At 37.7% G+C, this 27,316-nt stretch overlaps 3 protein-coding genes and 1 long non-coding RNA gene across 5 annotated transcripts; 3 read left to right on the forward strand and 1 right to left on the reverse strand.

Annotated features, from left to right (window-relative positions):
* The first annotated feature begins 727 nt into the window (after window positions 1-727).
* Window positions 728-1,689, forward strand: WRKY22 (probable WRKY transcription factor 70-like). Its single transcript, NM_001280648.1, has 2 exons — window positions 728-1,050; window positions 1,170-1,689. The coding sequence occupies exons 1-2, from the start codon at window positions 728-730 to the stop codon at window positions 1,687-1,689; spliced, it is 843 nt and encodes a 280-aa protein (NP_001267577.1).
* Window positions 1,690-6,668: 4,979 nt separating this feature from the next.
* Window positions 6,669-15,839, forward strand: LOC101221908 (vacuolar-sorting receptor 1). Its single transcript, XM_004137625.3, has 12 exons — window positions 6,669-7,541; window positions 8,055-8,747; window positions 8,931-9,019; window positions 9,130-9,199; window positions 9,291-9,374; window positions 9,698-9,774; window positions 9,876-9,957; window positions 13,683-13,765; window positions 13,877-13,943; window positions 14,578-14,706; window positions 14,978-15,084; window positions 15,290-15,839. The coding sequence occupies exons 1-12, from the start codon at window positions 7,247-7,249 to the stop codon at window positions 15,386-15,388; spliced, it is 1,875 nt and encodes a 624-aa protein (XP_004137673.1). The 5' UTR covers window positions 6,669-7,246; the 3' UTR covers window positions 15,389-15,839.
* Window positions 15,840-16,081: 242 nt separating this feature from the next.
* Window positions 16,082-20,208, forward strand: LOC101222148 (probable LRR receptor-like serine/threonine-protein kinase IRK). The gene is made up of 2 exons (XM_004137626.3): window positions 16,082-18,357; window positions 18,530-20,208. Exons 1-2 carry the CDS (start codon window positions 16,922-16,924, stop codon window positions 19,971-19,973), a joined length of 2,880 nt encoding a protein of 959 aa, XP_004137674.1. The 5' UTR covers window positions 16,082-16,921; the 3' UTR covers window positions 19,974-20,208.
* LOC116402789 lies at window positions 20,112-22,763 on the reverse strand. 2 transcript variants are annotated; one of them, XR_004215434.1, is made up of 3 exons: window positions 20,714-22,763; window positions 20,490-20,634; window positions 20,112-20,381 (listed from the first exon to the last, which is right to left on the reverse strand). It is a non-coding gene; the product is annotated as an uncharacterized LOC116402789 (long non-coding RNA). The 2 variants fall into 2 exon arrangements; XR_004215435.1 differs by lacking the exon at window positions 20,490-20,634 and having other exon boundaries at window positions 20,714-22,760.
* Window positions 22,764-27,316: the final 4,553 nt, after the last annotated feature.

Below are 27,316 nucleotides of genomic sequence, written 5' to 3' on the forward strand. Positions count from 1 at the left end.
TAAAATTTAAAAGTTTAAGAGTATAAATAGAACTAGGAGAAGTGTAGTATGAGATTGGTTTTTGCAATTTTTGATTTGGATTTGAACATCTGATAGACATAAAATGAAATAAGAAGTGGGGATAAATTAGATGAAAAAACAAATTTAAACTTGCAATAATATGGTGGACGATGGGTGAGTATTAGGAAACGATGATTGAGACATAAAACAAAAAGTTCGGATTTGGGGGATGGAGTATGCGAGGGTACTTTGGTAATTTAAATGTGAAGCAAAGGGCAAAGAAGGGGGAAAAGACGAAGGGGATAAAAAGAAAGAGAAAAAGAGGAGAGTGGAGATATTAAATTAAGTGGGACTGGAGGGTGACGATGGTCGCCTGAGCTCAGCTGCCTTACCTCAGCCCTAATCAGCATTGTTTAGTCCAGCCGCACCTTGTTATCTGGCTACAATCACAGCCGCCCATCACCTCACGTTCAAGCTAAACATAGGAGAAGGCGCGTTAGTTTTATACATTTCCTTGTTGTGTGGAAATTTTGGAGTAGGAGTTTCCTTATATTTTCCTTGCATTTGCATTTGCATTTAGATGAAGACAAGATACTCATACAATAATTATAATATTAATACAATTGGCTGGCCTTCCCTTCCACAACCACATAAAAAAAGGGCCAGAGAGGTCTCCTACCCCAAGTCTAAGCGAAAAAAAGAGCACAGACAGAGAGATATAGATATCATGGATTGCTCCTGGCCTGACACCACCCCCTTTGATCGAAGAAAAGCAGCCGATGAATTGCTTCGTGGCCGTGAACTTGCACAACAACTACGAGCGTATCTACAGATAAGTTCCACTCCGGCCTCCCAAGATCTACTCACCAGAATCCTATCCTCTTTCTCCAAAACACTTTCCATCTTGAATCATCGCTGCGACTCCGATGACATAAATGGCTCTATTGTGGACTCACCCGAGGATCATGGTAGTAGAAAATCCGAGGAATCTGGAGACAGTTGCAAGAGCTCCACCCCTAATAATGATCGCAGGGGTTGCTATAAGAGAAGGTAGCTAGGTTTTCTATTAATTTAAACTAAGTTTAATATATAGTTGATCATAAGATGAATAATAGAGAATTTGGGAGAATTGTATTTAGAATAAAAATATTTATAATTGAAATTTGCAGGAAGAGTTGCCAGAGTTGGGCAAGAGAAAGCTGCGACCTAGTGGACGATGGGCACGCGTGGAGGAAATACGGGCAGAAGACGATTCTAAATGCCAAATACCCGAGAAACTACTACAGATGCACCCATAAATACGACCAGACCTGCCAAGCCACAAAACAAGTCCAGCGACTGCAAGACAATCCCCCCAAGTTCCGTACTACTTATTATGGCAATCACACTTGCTCCAATTTCCTCAAGGCTTCCGACATAGTGCTCGGCTCCTCCAATTTCGACGATTCCTGCAGCGGAGTGCTCCTCAGTTTTGACACCACTGCAGCACCCAACTTTTTTCTCCCACACGATCCTACGTTGGTTAAGAAGGAAGAAGTTGTAACCCCCGATGCTGGCAGTGGCAGGGATGACGAGGCAGTCTGTTCCCCATCCGATTACATGAGTACGGCCGACGACCATCTCTCCGAGGTTTTCATGGGTTCCGTCGTCGATTTTGAGGATGATGACTTACCACCATTCCACTTTTGATCCAATTAATTCTAATATAATTCCCCTTCCGATCCCCTTGATCTTCCTAGTTGATCTGTATAAGATGCCTAGCTAAATCATTACTACTTCAGCTAGGCTGTCATAGACAGTGATGTAAATGAATAATTTGCAATTGGCTCTAGAAAAATTGTATCTACACTCCTGCACCCATCTCTCTTTAAGCCTCTGGATTATATAAAAATCTCGATATGTTTTTCCTCTTTACATACATTACTTGCTTGTTTCATTTCTCTTCAAACACAGACAGGTATCTGTATCCGTAATCACAGTCTTATGCTTTAATTTCTAGATTTTCTCACCCATGTTGGATTATTTGGGGATCAGCTACATATGCCTATGAGGATCCAATTACAAACTACAGGTGAAAGGTTGAGGGAGTGAAATCCATTATTCACGTGCCCCATCATCATGTATTTTACACAAACCCGATGGATGTTTTCGTCTCCTTTCTATAAAGTATGATTTCTTTTTTAAATAAACAATAATTTCAACCAACTTTTAGTTCGTAAAGTAATAACTTATCATCCTCTTTAATTACTAGAGAAAATAAAAATTAAACTATTATCTAGCTTTAAACCATCTAAGATTTTTTTTTTTTAAAGAAAAAGCCTAGTGAAATAGTAACCAAGAATTAATGGACAATTAATTAGCAAAATATTTTTGTCCATCCAAATTTCAACTCATACAAGAGCCATTTTGGATGAATTGCTTTTCGGGAAAAAATGGGTCCATAAGCACGTTAAAGCATTTTGTGAGGGCCACTACTTCAGTACACTATCGCTATTCCTTAGAGCATTATTGCTCTAATTCCAGTTTTTTCCCTCGTAGTATGAACATCGATTCATCCACACTGAATATTCTACCCTTTCCAGTGCTCCAACATTGTTCCCACAGTAATTTGGGCACTAATTAAATAGAAATTATATGAATAATATCTCTATGATTTCCACATGTTATAATGTCTTTGTCCAAATCTCATATATGGATAGATTTCTTTCTTTTGGAGTTCATAAAAACATTTTAGAACGTTGATTTTGATTCTTTGATATAAACACCAACTACCATAATTATTCGAGTTTAAGTTTTTCCCTCAAAGAGGAAAAAAAAAACTAAAATATCACGAACAACAAATTAATGATAGAAGTGTACAACTTTCTATCGCTAATAAAATTAGGTACGTTGATAGAAGTCTATCATTGACCGTCAATAATAGAAGTGTACAACTTTATTTCAATTATAGACACTGATGGGAGTCTGTCACTATCTATCATTTTTTATCACTAAAGTGATATAGACCAACTGATTGAATGAGTAATTGGAAGTTGTGTTGCTAGTTCCTATAATAGCAACTAGAATGATAATCATAGACAATGGAAGACTAAGTGATAGAACAATATCACTATCTATCAATCATAGATAGACACTCGTAATTGTCTATCACTATTTATCTATAAAAAACAATGATAGTTTTCTAGTACTGCCTATCAGTGGTATACAATGAATAGAATACTACCAATGATCTATCATATAGACATTTGTAGTAGTTGTCTAACAATAGATAATCATATTAATGTTGCTAGTTGTTGGTATATATATAATCATATCAATACTATTAGTAGTTGCCTAACAATAGATCAACAACACAAATGTATAATTTTCCATTAGTGGTATATAATTATAAGACTATCAATAAATATTTATCGATGATAATAGAAGGATACAACTTCCTATCATTATATTGATAGAGGTCTATCAGTAATAAAAAAATTTATTGCTCATAGAAGTTCGATAGAAATATATCGATATCTATTTAGGGTAGAAACTAATAACCATTTGAACTCATTTTCTACGTTAGAGCTCTTTTCACATTTGCCCCTCGTTTTAGAGCAATAATAGAAATGTAGCAGTCGATTGGCTACAAAGATTTAACGTTTTTATTTTCTTCTTCTACTTTTCTCCTAATTTCGTCTTCCTCCATCTTCTTTCCCATTTCTTCTAAATTGGCCTAATGAATTCGGCTTCAATTCCTTATTAAACAACCTTTCAATTCAATGGATGATTTTCTTTGGGTTTTTTTGATGGGCAAGAAAAAACCTAGAAAACTAAGAAGATTGCAACAGTCGCCATATTTTGAGGACTCCACCTTCAAATGAGTCGATGATGGTATATCATTCTTCGAGTACGTTTCCGTCTAACCTTTAATTTAGCGATTGAGTTCGTTTTTTGTCTCATTTTTTTAAAAATCAATGATGTAGATTATCTTCAATGGTCCTAAATGGTGAAACAAATGAAGGAATCCGACGACGAGAAAAAAAGGGAGGATGAGTAGCCTGGTCGTTTTACTACTGGTGACTCCGTGAGAATGAAGAAATCAGTTGGCAAAGTTCAATTGAAATAGGGACAATTTGGGTATTTAAAAGTTTACCGTGTTTTTCAATTTTTTTTTGGTTATATTATGTAAATAGTTTGTCCTTCTCGATATTTGATCATGATGTTCCATAGTTATTTTAATTTTATCACATGTGTTCACATTAAATAGAACACTATATCTAGAAAACTTTGTTAGATATATTTTAATTAAACTAGTTCATAACATATGCACATAAAAATTATAATTTATTCATGTACATAAAAAGGAAAAAAAAGTCTAAAAATACTATAATTGATATGTCAATTTTTTTATTACCTCGGAATTGATTAGTTATGACTATTTAAAAAGAAAAGAAAAAGTAAGTCATGGAATTTTAAAAGATAAAAACACGCAAATAACCCATTGAAACATATTTTTACTAATAGATATTGATGTTTTCATATTAATGACTAATTGTTTACTTTTCTACATCATATCATGATTCTAAACCATATTGTTAATAAAAACTTATGAAAGAGAATAATTCATTTGACTTGTCTTTATCTAGACTAAAAAGAAACTAAAGGGCCGAGGTTGATTTGATTGATGGATAAAAATTTGTGATAATTGTTGAATTAATCAAAACTAGAATAATGGAAATAAAAAACACAATTGTTTTGATTTGATGGTGATTGGAAGATGAGAGTATTTAGAATATGATGGAGGGATCAGAATCAAATTATGGAAGTAGTACTAAATGAAATATACACGTTGAGATCAATAAGAATAGGAATAGGTATAGGTAGTTGATTTGGTAACGAAGTCCTCAAGAGAAAACCCCCACACCAATGCGAAGGAAGAGAGGGCGACCGGGATAGGACCAAGGGACCACAACAAGATGACCAAACTGAACCACATCAAGCGATCGCCTACAAAAGCAAAGGCAAACCCTGTGTCCAGCAGTCTGTGTATATGGGTGGTTGGAGTTGGAGTTGTGAGCAACATGCAGGTGTCAACCAGAAAGCCCACCCCGAAAGAGCTGCAAAGGAAGCTGGAAACTGACACCACAAAGGCGGCCGCGTATTTCACAGCAAACAGCCAACTAATTATGGATTGATCAGTTGATCCAAGGAATCCAACTTTAGATTTGTAAGCGTTGTTGGTGAGGGCTGCCACGGAGGAGCTCAGGGTTATTGATATGGAAGCTCTAAGGATTATGATCATGAGATTGTTTCTCAAGCTCTGCACCACCTGCATGCTACCGCCCTCCACCTGCAGCGCCCGCTCCACCCACGCTCTCCTTCCCTCCCTCTGGATTCCCCTGGTCGTCTTCTCCGGTTTCTTCTTCAAGCATTGCCACAGATGCAGGTGATACCCAACCACAAGCAAAACGCTCAGGCTCATCAATGTCCCATCTATGTACAACTCTTCCATCTTAATTCATTACCTTAAACCTCAGAACCAATTCTCCTGTTTTATATGCATATCCCTAACCCCATTTACTTCATACTATATTATATATCTAGTAATGCGCAACTTACCGCATTTCCAACTCATCAAATTAGTTCACCAATTTCTTTCTCTGCACACTGCATGGGGATTCCATTCATTTGAATAATTTGGGTTATTCCTTTTCAATAATAGTGCTTCTTTTATTTATATTTTTAAGCACTATAAATTGTTTGATTTGTGGCTGTGTGGCCGAGCAAGCTATATAACCATATATAATAGCCTCAGTTGAAGAAGCCCCTGTTTCCACTTGAGCCAAATTAAACACATCAACCATATGTATGGATTCCCATTAATATAATATCTTTTATCTCCAATAAATAAGTTGCTTAATCAGTTTATCATTGCACCACCCCATTATACTATACGTCATCGTTTACTTCTTTTAACATTTTCTATATACACAAGTATGGTTGGTGTCTAGATTCATTTTAACCAAAAGCTCTAAAATAAAAAACATGCCTGAATTTAATTTTCACATATATGAAAATTTGATTCTAACGCTTGCCATGGTTTAATATTCTAATTTTTATATTTAAGAGTCTAGTTCTACAATTTTTACCACTATTATTTTATATTTCATGCCATATTTTTTACCAAAAAAGAAAAAAAAAAGAGTTGGGAAGAAAGACATAGTTTTAAAACATTCTTTCTTTAATTACTCAATTTTATCCTAAACACTTCCTAGTTAAGATGGACGAATAGAAAATTAAATTTGATCATAAATATTTGAAGTCACATGAATCATGTATACCAATCTATCTCCTATGAAAAATGGTTTTTGGACGATGTAAACAAACTTGTTTTAATGAATGAACTGTTGATGTATTACTTTTTGTATACATGCATTGAACTAATATACTAATGATATGCCAATGTTATTTTATTGGATGAACCTATGATTTTGTTGAGATGCATTTTGAATCAGTGTTAATAGATAATTGTAACATCAAATGTGCTTCATATTTGGTGGATCGACAATAACACTAAAGGTACGTCTTTTGCTTATAAATTGGTATATCAATTATCAACCGATATATAAAATAGAAAGTATATTCGACACACTGATATAGAAACAAAAAAAAATGAAAAATACTTTTTAGATGTAAAATGTTAGTGAAACGAAAATTGGGAATGAATTGAGAGTAGTTGGTAGAAAAATCGAATGTGGAGAAGACAGTGGAGAATTGAAGGCGGAAGAGCAGCAAGTACGTTAACCCAAAATTGTAGGGTTCAATGGCATGAATCATGATCACGGTGTTGAATCGTCCACCTCGATGCCGAAAGGGAAAGGGAAAGGGAAAGTCCAAGGTCCAACCAGAAAAAAACTAACGAAATTTCCCTCCTATTTATACGTACTTGTAAAGTAAGTCTAGATGTGTTGCCTGTTACTTCTCCACTAAGGTACCCTCCCATTTCTGGATTCCAATTTGCTAGCCAACTTCAGAATCAAATTGTTACACGTCTCTACCCCTCTATTCAACCTCCAACTCTGACTTCGCCCTCGCGATTTTCTCCACCATCTGTCTTCAATTGTGATTCCCATTCATTTATCTTCCTTTTAAATCCAACTCTATATCGAAAAGCCCTAGTTTTTTTTTTTTTCTTCACTTTAACTGGGAGCCTTGAACTCAATTTCGATTCTCTTCAGGCTTAACTTAATTACTCCATCCGATCATGGCCGGAAGACCATGCATTTTACTCTTCGTTTGTTTTATTCTTTCTGTCTCCTGTTTGGGTAGATTTGTTGTCGAGAAGAACAGCTTGAAGATAACCTCCCCAGACTCCATCAAGGGTGTTTACGAATGTGCCATTGGGAATTTTGGGGTTCCTGAATATGGAGGCACAATGACTGGCATTGTGCATTATCCTAAAGCCAATCAGAAGGCATGCAAGAGCTTTGATGATGCCGGTATCTCTTTCAAGTCCAAACCTGGGAGTCTGCCTACCTTTGTTCTTGCTGATCGTGGAGGTTAGCTTTCTCGCGATGTGTTTTTTTCGTAGTTGCCTTTGCCACTGAAATTCCGTACAATTTGGCTCTCCCTACGCTTATTTAGGTTCAAGGAAATAAGTGGCTTAGCCGTTAGTATAATCTTATATAGGTTTAGGGGTCATCCGCACTTTTGGGGTTTGGTTATGCTGAAAAATCCTACCCAACTTAGAGTTGCTTATCTTTAGATTGTTACCAGCGTATGTACATGTACATGTACAGGTCTCAAATTCACCAATATCTCACAGCCCAATTGGTGAACATAATATCATTAAAAAAAAAAAACAAAAGAACTGTTTGGTTCCTTGACAAGTCATCGATGAAGCTTCAGATACGAGTTATAAACTAAATATTTGATGACGTTGTTCTCTGGAAGGGACTATATGTTACCTATTTCCTGTATTTTAATTCTAATTTTATTAACTCTGGGTTCCTGTCTGGCCCTTGTTCAATATTTTTGTTATTTGTTAAGGAATTGGTTGGCCTATGTTTTAGATTGTTACTTCACCATGAAGGCGTGGAATGCACAAAATGGTGGAGCTGCAGCAATTCTTGTTGCAGATGATAGACTTGAACCATTAATTACCATGGACTCTCCGGAAGAAGAGAAGGCAGATTCCAATTACCTAAAAGGCATTGCAATACCTTCTGCCCTCATTAGCAAAAGCTTGGGGGATGACATCAAGAAAGCTCTATCTAGTGGAGAGATGGTCAATATAAATCTTGATTGGACAGAAGCTCTTCCACATCCCGATGATCGCGTTGAGTATGAATTTTGGACAAATAGCAATGATGAGTGTGGGCCAAAGTGTGATAGTCAGATTGAGTTTGTGAAAAACTTCAAAGGAGCTGCTCAGACACTTGAGCAGAAAGGTTACACTCAATTCACTCCCCATTATATAACTTGGTATTGCCCAGATGCTTTTACTTTGAGTAAGCAGTGCAAATCTCAATGCATCAATCATGGGAGATACTGTGCACCAGATCCTGACCAGGATTTCAGTAAAGGATATGATGGAAAGGATGTGGTTGTTCAAAATCTACGCCAAATTTGTTTCTTTAAAGTTGCAAATGAAACTGGAAAACCTTGGCTTTGGTGGGATTATGTCACTGACTTTTCAATCCGTTGTCCCATGAAAGAAAAGAAGTACGACGAGGAATGTGCCAATGAAGTTATTAAATCTCTTGGTAGGTCAATTTTTGAATATTTGTTTGAAATTCAATGATTATTTTTTTACTCGGTTGGAGCTACCAAATTTTTTCTGTCCTTTTCATTTCCTTGAGCTATTCAATAAACTTGGTTGTGTTTGGTTCATTTTAGAACACTGGAACCAATCTCTAACGTGTTTACTGGCTGGTTTGGCTGTGTAGGTATAGATCTTAACAAGATAAAAGACTGTATTGGAGATCCAGGGGCAGATATGGAGAACTCAATTCTTAAAGCTGAACAGGATGCACAGGTGGAGTTTCCATGGCTTTTTCCTCTCTAGTATTTTCTATTCTTACATTTTTCTTCCTTGGTATTTTTCAATCTAGACTTAATGTTACACTTGTTAGCTATTTTCTTCAGATTGGTAGGGGTTCCCGTGGAGATGTTACTATATTGCCGACTCTTGTTATAAATAACAGACAGTATAGAGGTTTGAGAGAATTTGGTTCTGTTGTCTTTGCAAATTTTCACTGAATATTTTTGCAATGTATATTCTGATTAATCTTGTTTCGTTGATTTAGGCAAGCTGGATAGAGGAGCAGTTCTGAAAGGCATTTGTTCTGGTTTCCAGGAGACTACAGAACCTGCAATTTGTTTAACTGAAGGTCCTGACTGACTGGCCCTTCCCTATAATGATGTCTCCACTGTCCTTCACAGACCCAACTAACACACTCCAATTATTTTATTTATCCCCAGTTTTATAGTGTTTTCTAGTTAATTCGTGTGGATTATCTTACTAGTTGCTCAAATCGAATGAAATTACAGACCTCAGACCCCAAATTATACATGAAGGCCAATGAACCTTTGATAGATGCATATAATATGTATTTCGAAATTCAACTCTGTAACCAACTTAATCCATTGTCTCAACTAAATTCTGAAGTTATGGAGATGGTTGTTATGTCCTTATTTTTCTTTTTATTTGCAGACATGGAAACAAATGAGTGTTTAACAAATAATGGTGGTTGCTGGCACAATAAGGATGCAAATGTTTCTGCATGCAGGGTATTCCATTTTTCAAATATCTATTTGTATTGGTTTTCTGGTAACTTTCTCTGTATATATCTATGTATTTTAGAATTATATCGAATGCACATGCAACTTAGGATACATTTCGAGGAAGAGTTTGTGAATGTCCTACTGTTCGAGGTGTGAAGTTCACTGGAGATGGCTACACTCATTGTGAACGTAAGTTATCCTGAGACTATGCAAGTCAAAATGAAGATCTTACCATTAAAATTTTTGTAGCTCTGCTTCATTAATTTATTATGACCAGTAATTGGTAATGACACCTTTGTAAAAAAACTCTAGTGACAATATGTGAGATGGATTTTGTTGGCAAACAGCAATAGTTAGTGATTCTTAGGATCGAATGGGGAGAGAATTTGGATGGGGATTATTTATTAGTTTGGTAATTGAAATGTGTTTACTTTTTGTCAGTCGCACATGCACTTGCTTGTTGACATTTTAGCTACACGACACCTTTTTCATTTTCGCTTATATTAGTTTTTTATAGGTTAAAAGAAAAGAAATATTTTAGGAAAATTTGTGTAATAATACTAATATACAACTTAATGTTACTTCCATAAGGGGGAGGCTTTACTTTTTCCTTTTAAAAGGACAGGCTTCTCTTGCCTTTATTAAAATTTGATATGCCTCTTGTATGCAGAGGAAATATATTGCCTGGGTTTCAGAAATATTTTAAACTTTGTTTTATGAGAACAGCTAATGGGATTTTTTTCGAATATGTTATCTGATTGACGAGGAAATTTTTTTTGGCTGCACTAGACTTGAAGCTGGAATCAGAGTTATAGACATTCTGAAGGGGTTGGGGTCATGGTGGTTTTCATCTATTTTGGAGAAGTTTGGTGGCTTGATTGAAGGATGGCATAGTAGGAGCATCCTCTTCTCCATATTTTGGTCTTCAGATTATGGAAGACCTTTACTTCTAGGTTTCTTCTCCAAATTCTGTCAAATAGGAGGGATCATTTGAACTGGTGTCTTTTTTAACCTTTTGAAGAAGAAGTTACTCCTGGGAAAAGTCAAGGATGGGTGGCTTTTCTGACCAGATATGAGAATTTACTTCCAAATTAAATTCTATCGTCCCCTTGAAGGAGGACGTCATATGTAAGGGTGGAACCTATAAAGGAAATAAAGTTCGTTTTGAGGAGCAAGTTGATTCTGATTATGACATTCAAGGGTGGGACTGGTTTGGAGTTGAGAGTATTGGACTCCTAGAATTTGATTGAGCGAGACTTAAATTCAAAATATGGCGTCATATTGTCTTTAATCAGATTTTGATAACATGACATCCGATAAAATTGATAACACGACAGTGGTTCTATTCAAGGACAAGAGTCGAGCTTTTGAGTTGGAAGAAACAATCTACAATGGTTGGGTAATGTTTCTTGATACCCCTTTGTGATTTTGGGCAAGAACTCCAAGTCACAAGCTCTATGCATGTAGGAAAGAAAGGAATAACGAGCCAATTGATGGAATACTTGATGAACGAGGGAATGGGTGTAGTCAGTTGGGCAAGTTTGGTGATTTTGTGGGTCTTGAAGGATGCTGTTAGTTGGAGAATGTTCTGTGGTATTTTGTAAGGGACTGTATGAGGTTGTTGCAGCAGGGGAAGAGGGATGTCTTCTTTTTGGTTTTCTAGTGTGAACTCATATTTTGAGTGTTCTCGGAGGGAGGAGCTCTTGAATCTCCCTTGGCTTTTGCCAAAAGTATTAATAAGTAATTTAAGGTTTATCAAAGCCTCTCAATTTTTTCAGTTAAATGAGGGGTTATTTCTACTTCTATATTATATTTGATTTGTGGTTTTTGGGGAAAACGATAAAGAGATTTGAGCTTCGAACTCAGTGAAGAATGTGGAGTGTGAAGTTTAAATATCTCCCTGTACATCAGATGGCCAATGCCTCTACTTTTCATTTTACTAGGACTTGACAATGAGTTACCTGATGAATCTTCAAATTTTTATGTTTTGAAATAATACCATATGCTGGCAGCACACCTCTGATGATGAATTACGAAAATTGCCCAACAATGTTGCAACACTCGTCAAGCTTCAGCCAACTGTTTCAAAACCAAAATGGAAAAGACCCCCCCCAATTCCAACTGTCAGCCTCCATGAGTTAAAGAAAGTTATCAGAAAGAAAAGGCATTAATTTTTTTGGTACTCTTTGAACTTTCAAACACTGAATCCCTCTTTTTTGAGAGGAAAACCTATCAATAAGGTAATATGTTTTTTTATCACTCCATGCAAATATACTATTAGGTAAATTCAATTCCATAAGCTCATGTTCGAGGCTATTAAAATCCCCATTCCTTTAGTCTATCTTCATCTTTGAGATCTCTCATTTCCTTGGCCAAATGTAGGAAAATCCACCATATATGCCTTTTGGGAATATTTTGAACTACCTTAGTCTTTTATCTTTTACCTTCCAGTACGGAGCTTGCCTAAACTCATCCTCCAGGTATTACTGCATTTGCCTTCTTGAACTTTTGGGCTGCCTACCCATCCCAACCAGGGGTATGCTGGGATTTGCGAAGAGCAGCACCTTACGATGTTCATGACCAATTGGATCCTGACGTACCAGTAGGTACCAGAGGAGATCGCTATGATCGTTACTGTATCCGAAATATGCGGCCTTGATTTTCTACGTGGGAGAATTCTCACGCATATTTTATTGCACCTCTTCTCAATGAGTTCAGCCTTTCTTCCTCTTTCTCGTAAAGACACTCTTGTCCCTAACAAATGTACTACCCCCACCCCCCAAGCCATTTCCGACGAAGTCCAAGGGAGATAGTTTCAATATTCCAAAGAAATTCAAGTTGTATTATTAATGAAGCTAGCAGCCCCTTTACATAGGCTGAAGCTAACTATTCTCATGATCACGTGCATCTCCCCTTCAACAAGTGATTTCTCTTCTTTTACATAGGCGAGATTAGGGTTCACTCCAGGAGGGCAGGGTGAAACTAACTAACGTGGACAGCTGGACTGAACAGTAATGTTTAACAGCTGTAAAATAAAAATACAACCAAAGAACCCAGAGGTTCCAAAGAACAAAGCCAGTTGGACCAAGAATATAACATAAGAACTTCAAGGCTTGTCAAAAATGCCAAGAACAATAAGGTATCCAAATGACAAGATATCTGACATCACTTTCCCTTCCCCCATTTTCACAGAGGATGGAAAACTTTGAGGAAAGTGGATTTCTCTACATTGTTTGTCTTTACAGGAGGATTAATAGTGACAATATTATCTGGGGATCTCCCTCTTTGGGACTAGGACTTTGGTAGCATGTTGGAACAATTATATATATAATTTATTTCGGTGATGTTTCTATTCAGGGATGATTTGGTAAAATTCTTTGTAAGGTGTCAAAGTCGGCTCTTGATATCCCTCACAATTGGGATATGTTAACAAAAAATTATCCTTCGGTCTTCCATTTTGTAAAAGAGTATAATCCTTTAACTCCTTTGGTTTGGGCGTTTTGCCCTTCGTTTGTAATTTTCATATAACAATGAAATCTGTTTCTTATTAAAAAAGAAAAAAAAAAAACTTTCTTCCTTCAGGAAGGCTAATTCTTAGCCATCCTATAATATATTCAGGTCAAAAGAAACCAGACTTTTTTGGGGGAGGGTAGTAGAGGATACTTGAGAGGATGCTTAGAATCTTTTTTGTTTTAATTCTTCCCTTTTATCTTTTTTATTCTTGTTTGTTAATGTTTTTCTCAACACTTTTTTTTATTACAAATGATCGAAGCCATTTCTCCAAACATTGTTAGTATTTTCTTTTAGGAACTTCAAAATTTCCCTCCTTTCTATGTTTACTAATTATCGGAGCCATTTCTCCGAATATTTTTAGTATTATCTTTTGATTGAACGTGTTGGCCTGCTTTTGACAGCGTCAGGAGCTTTACGCTGTGAAATAAACAATGGGGGTTGTTGGAAGGGCACCCAAGATGGAAGAACTTACTCTGCCTGTTCTGTAAGTTTATCTTTTACTGTATGACGCTGACATTTTTTTTTCAACTCTGAGATAAAATGGACTGACTGTCGTTATAACTACATCTACTTCTGTTTCTGATGGCTGGGTCAGGATGACCATACAAAGGGCTGCAAGTGCCCTCCAGGATTTAAAGGTGATGGAGTCCGCAAGTGTGAAGGTGCTCAACGTCCTTGTATTTATGCACAGCCTTAATTTTTTGAAAGCATGTGGGGAATGGTTCAGCATTTGTTGGACTTGAATCATTTTAGGCTCAAATTTCATCATGTCAAATGACGTCCTAAAAGTTGATTAGAGATAATTAATAATCGAGTTAGATAAATTTGGATGTGATTCTCAAGTTTCCTTAGGCTTTTTCATAATGAAGCATGATAAAAGTGAATCTTGTTTCAACGTACACCAGCCAATATTGTATCTTTGATGGTATGACCAAGGATTGAAAAGATGAATACTTGTTAATTTTATGTGTTTCTGAAGTAGCTCACATGTTTTACATGGTTTTAATTTTTGTTGGACTTGAATCATTTTAGGCTCAAATTTCATCATGTCAAATGACGTCCTAAAAGTTGATTAGAGATAATTAATAATCGAGTTAGATAAATTTGGATGTGATTCTCAAGTTTCCTTAGGCTTTTTCATAATGAAGCATGATAAAAGTGAATCTTGTTTCAACGTACACCAGCCAATATTGTATCTTTGATGGTATGACCAAGGATTGAAAAGATGAATACTTGTTAATTTTATGTGTTTCTGAAGTAGCTCACATGTTTTACATGGTTTTATTTGCTTGTCAGATGTGGACGAGTGCAAGGAGAAGCTAGCATGCCAGTGCCCGGAGTGCAAATGCCGGAATACATGGGGCAGCTATGATTGCAGTTGCCGAAATGGTTTACTGTATATGCATGAACATGATACATGTATAGGTATCATTGAAATGCCTCACTTTGGTCAAATGATTATTATTATTTAAGGAGTAATAGAAAGTTTACGCTCTTTACTTAACATCTTTTATCAAACCGTGGAGAGTTGCCGTCTCCCTGACGGTGTGAGTTTGTCCTGAAGCATAACATTAGAGACTCTAGAACCATGTATGGTGTTGAATTTTCAGTTATGTGTGATCCTCTGTTAACTGGTGCTCTAGTTGTATTTTTGATGAACTATCACTCTGTTAACTGCATTGAAAAAAATCACTAGGTAACATAGGGAGCACTGTGACAAGCTGGAGCGTTGTAAAGATTACTATCCTTGTGTTGGCCATCACTGGGATAACAGGATTTGCAGTTTACAAATACAGAATCCGGGTACTATTATTTGCTTGCATCTTTAATGTTGATGTGTTCTTGTTAATAATTGAATGAGGTGCATGAACACCTAATATTATAACAATCTACTGATGCTAGAAATGGCAGTAAAGCTCTGTGGAAACTTGATGTATTGAGTATATATTTATGTTAATGCCGATATCTTGACTTGGTGACACTCTTATTTTTATTTCAAAAAATGCAGAGGTACATGGATTCAGAGATACGGGCTATCATGGCTCAATATATGCCGTTGGATAATCAAGGAGAGACTTCTAATCACGTCGCCCGTGGGGGCATTTGATATAGTGACTTCATTGGAAGATTCAGCTTTTGGACATATGTGGAACCCCGACTACATGAAACATGTGAAGCCTGGTAGATGTTATCTTAGGGTTCGTTGTAAATTATATATAGCCAAGCTAGGTAGGTGAGGTTTATTATAGTCTTGTTATCATATAAGAAATAGTTGGGGATATTATTAATTCCCTCTCCCACGTTTGAAAAAACCTGTTATCACAAGACTGAAGCCTGGAATGTAGATTTTATTAATGCGTCCAATGGGGATAGGTGTGGGAGTATTGAGATCCTTCTTTATAAAAGGCTGAGCTGAGCTGAGCTGAGCTGGATGCCAAACTCGACTGCATTTAAGATGTTGAATTGCATTGTCTTTATTATGGGTCCAGTAATCAACTATGTTGGACCGAGTTTATTCATTGGCATGAGATTACATTGCATATATGAAACATTCAAAACAGTGTTGTTTATTTTTAAAAAAAATATAAATTGCTGGTTAAAATTGAACGTCCGTGAAATGACAATTATGTCATGAACTGATCCCATTTGGCAAATTAATTGGGAAATAGGAAGGCTGTTTTTATTATCTGATAATAATAACTAGAAAAATTTACTAAGTCCAACGTTGTCAAAGGGGCGACATTTACGCCACTCATGTGAGCATCCTTGGGAAACCCGAGATAAGAAGACATTAAAACTTGGAATTTTAAATAAAGCATCGGAAGGAGAGATATTCAGTGTGGAAACTTCGAAACTAAATCCAAAGAAAAGAAGGTCTCAAATAGGTCAAATAAAGTAATAAACTACCGGATGGCAACGTGAGTCTGCAAGAAAATGTCAAAATTGAATGACATGTAGTGTAGTTTTCTTGTGACTGCAACTAGAAATTCTATATTGAGGGTGAGACAAAAAGAATGCTCCCTTCAGCTTCTCCGATACTCCCCTGCCCGTGGCCTGGCTCATGAATATGAAAGGAAAAAAGGTGGTGGTGAGCCTGAGCCATTTCCAAATAAACAAAAACTAGAAGCAATGCCTGACAAGTGTGACACTATCACTGTTTCACTTTCGCTGTTGCTTCTCTCTTTGGCAGACAGACAATCTAAAAAGAGAACCCAGACACTATCATTATTACTAATAATTATTAGTCCTATAATTATTAGTATTTTCTCCGACCAACCTACACCCCTCCTCACTCTTTGTTCTTAATTAATACCAAACTCACTCTCTCTCTTATTTAATGTTCCTTTCTTTTTTTCACAATTCACCTCTTTTCCTCTTTCTTCAGTTCCACAAATACTTGCACTTGGCTTGCCATTGGGTGTGTTTTGGTTTTGTGTGTATCTTTTTCTTCTCCTACAATTCTCTTTTCAACAGCTAAAAGAGAAAAAGTGGGATTAAACTTTGTTCTCTTTGTCCCAATTTTTGTATTTCATTTCTTCTCCCTCTCTCTGATTTTTCACACTCCTTCAATCTATTTTTAAATTTCGTCTATGGCGAACTAGCATTTGGTTCCTCTGGGAATAAGCTTGATTGGAGAAGCATGCTTTTCAAACTATTCCTTATTCTTGTCTTAGCTGCTGCCGGCGTTTCTGCTGTAGACACTGCTTTCAATGATGACGTTCTAGGATTGATAGTGTTCAAAGCTGGTCTTCAGGATCCCATGGGTAAACTGGTCACATGGAACGAAGACGACGAAACACCCTGTAACTGGTTTGGTGTCAAATGCAATCCTAAAACCAATAGGGTCTCTGAACTTGTCCTTGATGGATTTTCTTTGTCTGGTCACATCGGTCGTGGACTCTTGAGGTTGCAATTCCTTCAAATACTTTCACTTGCCAACAACAACTTCACTGGCACAATCAACTCTGCTCTTTCTCACCTTGGAAATTTGCAAGTTATTGACTTGAGTGACAACAGTTTATCTGGACCCATTCCTGAACAACTTTTCCTGCAATGTGGGTCTATAAGAGTTCTTTCATTTGCCAGAAACAACCTCATAGGAAATATCCCTCAATCATTAACCTCTTGCTTCTCTCTGGAGCTTCTCAACTTCTCCTCCAACCACCTCTCTGGAACATTGCCCTCTGGGTTATGGTATTTGAGAGAGCTCCAGTCTCTGGATTTGTCTGACAACTTGCTTGAGGGGCAAATTCCTACTGGAATTCAAAATTTGTACGATTTGAGATTTGTTAGTTTACACAAGAATCGATTATCTGGAAAGCTTCCTGAGGATATTGGTGGCTGCTTGCTTCTAAAATCACTCGATTTTAGTGAGAATATCCTTTCTGGGGGTCTTCCAGAGTCGATGCAGATGCTCAGTTCTTGCACTTACCTGAATTTACGTGGAAATTTTCTCACGGGTGAAGTCCCTCGTTGGATTGGGGAACTTAAAAATCTTGACACTTTAGATCTTTCTGCTAATAACTTTTCTGGTCAGCTGCCAAGTTCAATTGGCAACCTCCAATTCTTGAAGAAGTTTAATGTGTCCACAAACTATTTAACTAGAAACTTGCCAGAATCCATGGAAAATTGTAATAACCTCTTGAGTATTGATGCTAGCCATAATCGTTTGACTGGCAATCTCCCTATATGGATCTTTAAGGCAGCTATGCCAAGTGTTCCATTTTCCTCGTACAGGTTGGAAGAAAACCTTTCATCTCCAGCCTCTTTCCAGGGTCTTCAAGTTTTGGATTTATCTTCAAATATTTTCTCTGGTCACATTCCATCTAATGTTGGAGAACTTGGTAACTTGCAGTTACTTAACATATCTAGAAACCATCTCGTGGGTTCTATTCCAAGGAGCATTGGTGAACTAAAATCAGCATACGCACTTGACTTCAGTGACAATCAATTAAGCGGAAGCATTCCTGCTGAAATTGGGGGAGCGATCTCACTCAAGGAGTTAAGGCTGGAGAAGAACTTCCTCACTGGGGAAATCCCAGTCAAGATTGGCAAATGCCCGTTGTTAACATCATTGTAAGCAGTCTTTCTCTCATTTCCGAATTGCAACTTCTTTGCAAATTGACTTTCTTTCTTATCTATAGACAGTGGACTTCTCATAATTTACCAGTTGAGTTTCAAATTAGGACCAATGTGTGCAAGTGTGTTCACCTTAAAGACATTTACTTGCGTGTTGTGATTACTGCAGGATTCTTTCTCACAACAACCTCACAGGCTCAATTCCTGCTGCCGTTGCAAATCTTTCCAATCTTGTAGATGTAGACTTGTCTTTCAACAAACTATCCGGAAGCCTGCCCAAGGAGCTGACTAATCTTTCCCACCTCCTCTCCTTTAATATCTCCCACAATCACCTTGAGGGAGAACTGCCAGTTGGTGGCTTCTTCAACGCTATATCTCCCTTGTCCATATCACATAACCCATCTCTTTGTGGCGCTGTTGTCAATAGGTCATGTCCATCCGTCCATCCAAAACCGATCGTCCTAAACCCAAATTCTTCTGATGCCAATGGAAATTCCCCCTCCCACAACCACCATCATGAGATCATACTAAGCATATCTTCCATTATTGCCATTGGTGCAGCTTCTTTTATCCTACTTGGTGTAGTAGCTGTCACTATCCTCAATATCCGAGCAAGGTCCTCACAGTCACGGTCTGCTGCTCTTGTATTATCTGTCCGGGAGGACTTTAGCTGCTCTCCAAAAACTAATTCGGACTACGGAAAGCTCGTCATGTTTTCTGGAGATGCAGAGTTTGTAGTTGGCGCCCAAGCATTGCTGAACAAGGACTGCGAACTTGGTCGAGGTGGATTTGGGGTAGTTTACAAAACAGTGCTTCGAGATGGGTATTTAGTTGCAATCAAGAAGTTAACTGTCACAAGCTTGATCAAGTCACGAGAAGATTTTGAGAGTGAAGTGAAGAAGCTGGGACAGATCAGGCATCACAATCTTGTGGCACTTGAAGGGTATTACTGGACAACCTCCTTGCAGCTCCTGATTTATGAATATGTCCCCAATGGAAGTTTGTATAAGCATTTACACGACAGAACTGGCGACAACTACTGTTTGTCTTGGCGGCAGAGGTTCAAGATTGTTCTTGGGATGGCCAAAGGATTGGCTTATTTGCACCACAATAATATCATTCATTACAACTTGAAGTCAACCAATGTTTTGATAGATAGTTCTGGGAAACCAAAAGTAGGGGACTATGGGTTGGCAATGTTATTGCCAATGTTGGACCGTTGCATCTTAAGCAGTAAAATCCAAAGCGCTTTAGGATACATGGCTCCTGAGTTTGCCTGCAAGACAGTGACTATAACTGAAAAGTGTGATGTGTATGGTTTTGGCATCCTGGTTTTGGAAGTGGTGACGGGAAAAAGACCTGTCGAGTACATGGAAGATGATGTTATAGTTCTCTGTGATATGGTGAGGGTAGCTCTGGATGAAGGGACAGTGGAACGATGTGTTGATGAGAGGCTCCAATTGAACTTCCGCGTTGAAGAAGCTATTCCGGTAATGAAACTGGGTTTGATATGTGCATCTCAAGTACCATCGAACAGACCAGACATGAATGAGGTTGTCAATATATTAGAGTTGATCCAATCTCCCTCTGAAGTTGATGAGGAGTTGGAATGAAACTAACAAGCAAAATGGACACTTGCGATTCCTTGGGTGAAGCTAATCTGCTCGATTTGTTTTCACAAAAAGAGAAAGAAGGTGAACTACATGGAGAATCAAATGCTTTTTCAACTTCGATCGAGTTGATTTACAACGTTTTACTGTAATTTTTCTTGTAGTTCTTTTATTCATTTTCTTAAAGTTCCACCACACCATATTCATTTCACCATGAAGAGTTACATAGTATTTCATATAGTATATCCCTTCAAACATGGTCGACAAACTATCTTTTGCTTGGTTACATTTTTATTTCCTATGCCATATTCTTTGTCCATAGGATTTGGAAGGTACGTCACTGATGCAGCATGCAGATAGGTGCCCAATGGAGAATCTATCTAGTATTCTGCAGTTGCACCATTTCCAAATCTGCCAAAACATGAGAAATGTGTTAAAAGGAGTGATACCTTAGCTTTTAACATAAATGATTCTACAGTAAGAAACAAACAAAACTAGACTTCAGCTTTATTTATTTACACTTGTGATTGAGATGGGCATGGGTTGCTATCTTTAGCCACTCCTATTATGCGATGGTAATGATATGCCCAACTCATTCTCACTATTTCAAGGAAAAGCTTCCTAGTGCAGCTTCCCACATCTCACAATGAATGTAAGCCCCCGCCTGCTTTGCGAGCCATGTTTAATAATTAAGACTTAGACGCCAAGTTTTAGATAGTTAAATGATAGCAGACCTGACATACCTAGTGAACTGTGAACCCCATTCAAAATGCCTTCAATATAATCAATACCCTCATTTACAGGCGGGTCCTCCTTAGCACTTGCAACCCTTTAAAATAGCAACACCTTTTTTCTTCTCCATATGATGTCATTTCATGATGGGACCCATCGTTATTCCTCTTCCTTTATCTTTATCTTGATTCCTTAATGCAGGGGCAATCAAAGATTTAAGTTAAAGAAACTAACTGTTCAAAATCATGTTAGAAGTTATTATGTATCGTAATACTCAATCCAAATGCATAATTGCCAAGAGCAGAAGCAGTAACATAAAAGGAATCATCCAAAAGTATATGTATATAGGAAAGCGTCCTGTAAGCAGTTCAAGTAAAACCCATTGTTTATTTAGAAAACAAAAATTAACAAACAAAAACAAAAAATCAAAACTTTAAAAGACAGAATAACGTAGGAAACAGAATTATTAAATCGGCCTTCTCTGCGCTTTTGCTTCAGTAAGAGACAACAAAGCAGTTTCACAATTACTCCCGACATGTATAAAAGGAAAAAGAAGCACGCGGAGGTAAAAATAAAATTCAGGCGTGACAATACATTAGAGGTAGTGCTTACCAGTAATCAATACAAAAAACGTAATTCAGAAGAGTGTATTCAAAATTATTACAGGTTATAGAGAGAGAACCTGTTCCCCATTCCCAAAAAGATACGGATGCTCGCACATGAGCATGTGTATTGTATCATTTATGGTTCTCTTACCAATGTTTTGCAATGGCAAACCCAATCATAATTTTAAAGCTCGCATGAACATTTATATAATGTAAAGCTATCATAAATAAAAAATTGGAACTGTTATCTAAAAAAGTAAAAATTCAAAAAGGACATTAAAAGCCATGCATTCTACATCGCACCAAAACAAACCCTAAACTTGGTATGAAACAGCTTTGGCTTCTGACCCAATATGCGACGGCTACAAGTACAAACTCTATAACCTAATCAGATATAGGAAGAAGGTTTACAGTTACATTCGACTAGGGAATAACTTCAGGGCAACGTCATGTGATTCGCATTGTTGTTCTTCCTGCCTTCCAGTTTGTCGATAGACCAGAAGTTTGTTTTCTTTTCACGCTGTTTCATTAACTAAACATCCCAATCATTCTCCCACCCATCTTTGTTGGACCTAGCAGTAAGCTCATTAGCTGAAATGTTTCCAATATGAGGCCTCCCTGGTGAATTCACAGAATTTTTATTCATCCCAATCATCATCCCAACCTTCAGCAGTTCCAAGCTGAGGAAGATTCTGGCACTGCCATTTCAAGCTCTTGGTATGGGATACCACCTGCTTGCCTCCTAATAAACTTGCAGCAAGCCCAAGAATCCCGCAAGATTAGGACTGCAAGAATTAAGAAATACGCACCTGTTACTGGTGTTGCTAGCTGGTCTAATGAGGGGAGACGCAGAAAAAGTGTCTTGTCCAGAAACAAGAGAGCTTGTGTAGAGCACGCACTCTCCATTTCCATCATCTAATATCAGCTTCCTGCTTGTTTCAGTCGACTGAGGAATGGTGATCTGAAAAGTGAAAAATAAGAGAATAGAAAACTTTAATTTCTATATCTAAGTATTCAGGCACAGTGGATTACGAATGACTCCAAAGCATTCCAGATACTCAAAATGGTAGGATGCAACGGTGAGTTACTTCTAAGTTTGTAACAGACAAACAAGAACAAGGACTCTTAATATATTTGAATAACTTGTATAATTCCAATAATACAAAGTGTACATATACCCAAAATAATAAATACACTAATATATGCCAAGATTTTAGTCAAATTACTCTAATTTCGACAATGCCTTCCCTCAAACTCAAGTTGGTAGAGTAGAAGCCACCTTGAGTTTGTGAAGTAACAGAGTGAAACGTGGAGAAGGGAAAGCTTTGGTGAAGATATCGGCAGGTTGGTCATTGGTGGAGATGGATTGGAGATGGAGAGTGTTGCTCTAGAGATGATGACGAACAAAGTGACAATCGTTCTCAATGTACTTCGTTCGTTCATGAAATACATCATCGTGTGTAATCTGAATGGCACTGCGGTTATCACAATGAAGAATAGTAGGTGATGTCTGTAGGGTTCCCATATCATTAAGTAGCCAACGTAGCCATAGTAATTCTGAAGTGGCATCAGCCAGAGCACGATATTCAGACTCAGTGCTAGAACGACATATTGTTTCTTGCTACGCCAGGAGATAAGAGCATCACCTAAATAGAAACAATAACCAATGTGGATCTTTTATCAGTGGGATCTCCCACCCAATCAACATCAGAGAATCCAGATAGAACTAGAGAGGACTGTGAGGAGAAGTGTAGACCATGGCCCAAAGTTCCTTTAATATAGCAGAGAATATGAAGGACAATAGTGAAGTGAATAGTTCGAGGAGCAGCCATGAATTGACTGACAATGTGAACTGCAAATGCAATATCTGGACGGGTCACAGTTAGGTAAATTAGGCTACCAACAAATTGCCGATACAGTGTAGGATCGTCAAGGGGAACATCATCAATAAGAGTGAGTTGCACATTTGGATCCAGAGGTGTTGAGGATGTGGTAGAGTCAGCAATACCAAATCGACTGAGGAGGTCAGAGGCATATTTAGCTTGAGATAAGTAATAGCCATCAGACAAGGAGGAGATCTCAAGGCCAAGAAAATAGCTGAGATTTCCTAAATCCTTCATCTCAAAGTGCTTACCCAGGTAACATTGCAAGTCAGATATTGCTTGAGAGTCATCACCTGTGATAATCATGTCATCAACATATAACAGAAGGAGCACAATACCACTAGATGTCTGGCAAGTGAACAAGGCCGAATCATGAGAGCTAGAGGTGAACCCAAGTTGAGTAATAGTGGAACTAAAGGTTGCAAACCAAGCTCGAGGAGCCTATTTGAGACCGTAGAGAACACAACGAAGAGGACATACTTTTTGAGGTGGCGGAGTAGTGCCAGGTGGTGGTTGCATATAGATTTCTTTAGATAGAGTTCCATTGAGGAATGCGTTTTTAACATCCATTTGAAGGAGGGGCCATTGTTTTGCAGTTGCAATGGCTAAGAGACTGCGAACAGACGTCATACGAATTACTGGAGCAAATGTTTCTTCATAATCAATGTCATATTCCTGAGAATAACCTTTGGCTACAAGTCGAGCTTTGTATCGTTCAATAGATCCATCAGGGTGCGTTTTAATTTTAAAGATCCACTTACAGCCAATAGGTTTCTTTCCGGACGGTAAGTCAACATAGTCCCACGCGTGAGTCTTTTCTAAGGCTTGAAGTTCTTCATTCATTGTTTGCTGCCACAATGGGTTAGTACTCGCTTCCTTATATGAGGAAGGTTCAACTAGGGACATGATAGTGGAAAAGCAATGGTAATCTTTAAAATGAGAAGGGGTTTCTCTTACCCGAGTAGACCGTCAGACTGGTGTAGATTCAGGTTCCTAAGTTGGAGTAGATGGAAGATCCGGGAGTGCATGAATAGGATCAAATTGAGTGAGCTCAGATATGGGTAGTGGACAATGTGTGGTTTCAGGTGGTGAGGTAAGTGTGGGAAATAGATCAGTAGAAGGATCAGTGAAGAATGGATGAAGACTAGAGAGAGATGCATGAAATGAAGAAAGACTAGAAAACATACGATGTTCCCAAAAGGTGACATGACGTGATATGCGTAATCGTTGAGAGATGGAATCCCAACAACGAAATCCTTTATGTTCAGTACCATAACCCAAGAAACAACATAGACATGCACGTGGTTCAAGTTTGGTATGTTCATGAGGACGTAATAATATACGAAACATGCACAACCAAAAACCTTGAGATTAGAGTAAGAGGGGGAAGTACCGTATAGTCGTTCAAAGGGAGAAACATTGTAAATGACTTGAGAAGGAAGGCGGTTGATGACATACACAAAGGTGAGGGCAACCTCTCACCATAATTTTTCAGGACAGGCAGCATAAAGAAGTTGAGCACGAACAGAGTCAAGAATGTGACGATGTTTGCGTTCAACTCTTCCATTTTGCTGGGAGGTGTGAGGACACGAGCGTTGAATCAGAGTGCCTTGATTAGCAAGGAAGGAAAGAAAACGGGAGTCCTTATATTCCATTGCGCTGTCGGTTCGAAGGATTTTAATTGTGTTAGAGAATTGTGTGCTCAAATAATCTTCCTACCTTCCTTCTCGTACCAATCACTTGCCTCGTCTAAGGATTCTAAACCTGACATCCATGAGAAGAAAAGATAATGATTAGTTCGAGATCACATAATTGCCAACAGAGGCTAGGTTAAATGTGAGATTAGGAACATGATAGGTGTTTGACAAATTTATGGTGGGTGTTTTAACAATGCCAATATGAGAGATAGACATATGATTGCCATTAGCAGAGTGAATCGGGGGAAGAGAATGAACAGGAATAGTGGAGGATAATAGTGAAATATCAGAAGTCATATGATTACAACAAGTCGGGTCAAGGAGCCAAGAACTACCTAGAGTGACAACAAGAGCAGTAGAGTTGGAAGAGAGCACCTGTTTCAGTAAGTCATGAAGATCATTTAACTGAAAGCTCTGAGGTGTCGTGATATCGGATGGAGTGGCAGCAGCAACAATAGGTTGAGAACCAGTTTTAGTAGAGGACTTGGATTTATATGAGTGACCAGGAGGGCGGGGTGGGCGAGTGGGACAGTTGTCCAAGATATGACCTCGCTTATGACAATACCTACACTCAATGGTAGGACAATTAGTAAACTTATGGCCATGAAGTTTACAATTTTTGCAGAAAGTAGACTCATTAGCAGGTCGAGAATGAGTGGTTGCAAGAGCAACATTGGAGGGCAGAGAGGAGACAATGCCAAGTCGCTTTTCCTCAAATAAAATTTCCTGAACGGCAGCGTCGAGACTTGATAGAGGATTGCAATGTAACAGTGCAACACAAACTGATTCATACTCTAGGCGAAGACCCATAAGAACTTTGATAAGGCGAATATGGTCAGGACTGATTTTTGCCTAGTCTAACTGAGTCCAAATTGGTTGAAGAGTGGCAAGATACTCATTCACAGATTGTCCTCCCTCCTGGTTTAGACTAACAAGGCGAGAGTGTAATTGGTAATAGTGAGCAAGTCCAATGGACTGAAACAGTGTGGACAAAAAATCCCAGAGTTCTTTTGCAGTATCGAATGCATCAAATTGGGTATGGATTGCTGGAATAGAAGTGTTACCCAACCAAGTGATGATTTGATGATTTTTGCTATCCCAGTCTTCAAGTCTTTCAATGTACTTGTTGTTTTCTACCGTGGTCTCTTGAACGGTGACATCAGGTGGGTTTGTATCAATATTCTCAGTGGTGTCCTTAATATTTTTCGTTGGTGGAGTAGGTTTGATTGGTTTGGTGACATCTCCAGTAACAATACGCCATAAAAGTCTATATGGAATACATTATCTGTGGTAAAGAAAATACTTTTTGGATATTTCATTCACTCATGAAATTGTTTCTTATCTGAAAAAAATTGTTAGAATAAAGTAACAGTGGTATAGTATGAATCTATGACACATGGACATTTACACATGGCTGCCAATTGTCATGTGGGAAAGATTAGTAGGTTGAAATTACAAGCCCTTACCCTTATCGTTGAAGTTTTAAAATTTTAAGCCCCTCTCAAAAGTTTCCTCTAGTGACATTCACTTCTAATGTAGCTCTTTCGTTAAGGACTGAAACAACCCAATTTCTGGACTTAAGGAAAAATCTGCAAGCACAAGGCCTAAGAATATTCTCATTAACTTAATATTAGACAATATGATATATCATAAATTAAGCAACGCCTATCAGTTTAAGAAACTCATAATTACCTTATATTTACATCTTTTTCCTTGTTGAAAAATCCATAAATTAGGGTTTAGGGTTTAGATTTTGAAAATCGGACCGTTGGGGATGTGATATTTATGTTCTATGTAAAACATGCTCCTTTCTGTAAAATTCTGCACGAAACCTTATTATGGTACCATTTCGTGGTTGACTACAAGAAAATGAGCTCTTTTTCTATCAAATTTTACACAGCTTCAAGTATTTACTTCCCTCTTCTCGTTGTTCCACATAAAATTCAAGTCAAATATTGAGTTTGGGCCAGAGATAGGAAGTAAATATCTTATTATGCACAAGGCATCTGGTAATATTGGGATGATACAATATTTAGATCAAACAAGAAGGTTTCAAGAGTTTTATTCCTCTTCTTAGAGATGACTAGTGCCGACGCAAAGGATTTGAATTACACAATACCATTTCCATCAGAAATTAGAACTTGCTCTAATTACCAACGTAAAAGTGCATGACTAGTTATCGACCCATAATACTCTTTTTTCACGTTAAGCATCACATCTGACATCACATACTTTTAACAGTACCACTGCAGTCATTTTAATTATACCTTTCATCCTTCACATTGCCTAATATATACATATACATACATATATACATATGCACACACATACATACATATACACCCATACATGCATATATATGTACATACACATATATAGAGAGAGGTGAGAGAGTAGAGAGAGAACTTGGTAAACAGGTTTTCTTGATT

The sequence above is a fragment of the Cucumis sativus genome, chromosome 3 (genome assembly GCF_000004075.3).
Source record: "Cucumis sativus cultivar 9930 chromosome 3, Cucumber_9930_V3, whole genome shotgun sequence".
Classification (NCBI taxonomy): Eukaryota; Viridiplantae; Streptophyta; class Magnoliopsida; order Cucurbitales; family Cucurbitaceae; genus Cucumis; species Cucumis sativus.

Excerpts from the sequence above, each read along its gene's own strand:
- WRKY22 (NM_001280648.1), top strand. The coding sequence starts at position 728 with ATGGATTGCTCCTGGCCTGACACCACCCCCTTTGATCGAAGAAAAGCA. Across the intron at positions 1,051-1,169 it reads AGGGGTTGCTATAAGAGAAG|GAAGAGTTGCCAGAGTTGGG; the intron begins GTAGCTAGGTTT and ends TGAAATTTGCAG.
- LOC101221908 (XM_004137625.3), top strand. The coding sequence starts at position 7,247 with ATGGCCGGAAGACCATGCATTTTACTCTTCGTTTGTTTTATTCTTTCT. Across the intron at positions 7,542-8,054 it reads TGTTCTTGCTGATCGTGGAG|ATTGTTACTTCACCATGAAG; the intron begins GTTAGCTTTCTC and ends CCTATGTTTTAG. Across the intron at positions 8,748-8,930 it reads TGAAGTTATTAAATCTCTTG|GTATAGATCTTAACAAGATA; the intron begins GTAGGTCAATTT and ends TTGGCTGTGTAG.
- LOC101222148 (XM_004137626.3), top strand. The coding sequence starts at position 16,922 with ATGCTTTTCAAACTATTCCTTATTCTTGTCTTAGCTGCTGCCGGCGTT. Across the intron at positions 18,358-18,529 it reads TGCCCGTTGTTAACATCATT|GATTCTTTCTCACAACAACC; the intron begins GTAAGCAGTCTT and ends TGATTACTGCAG.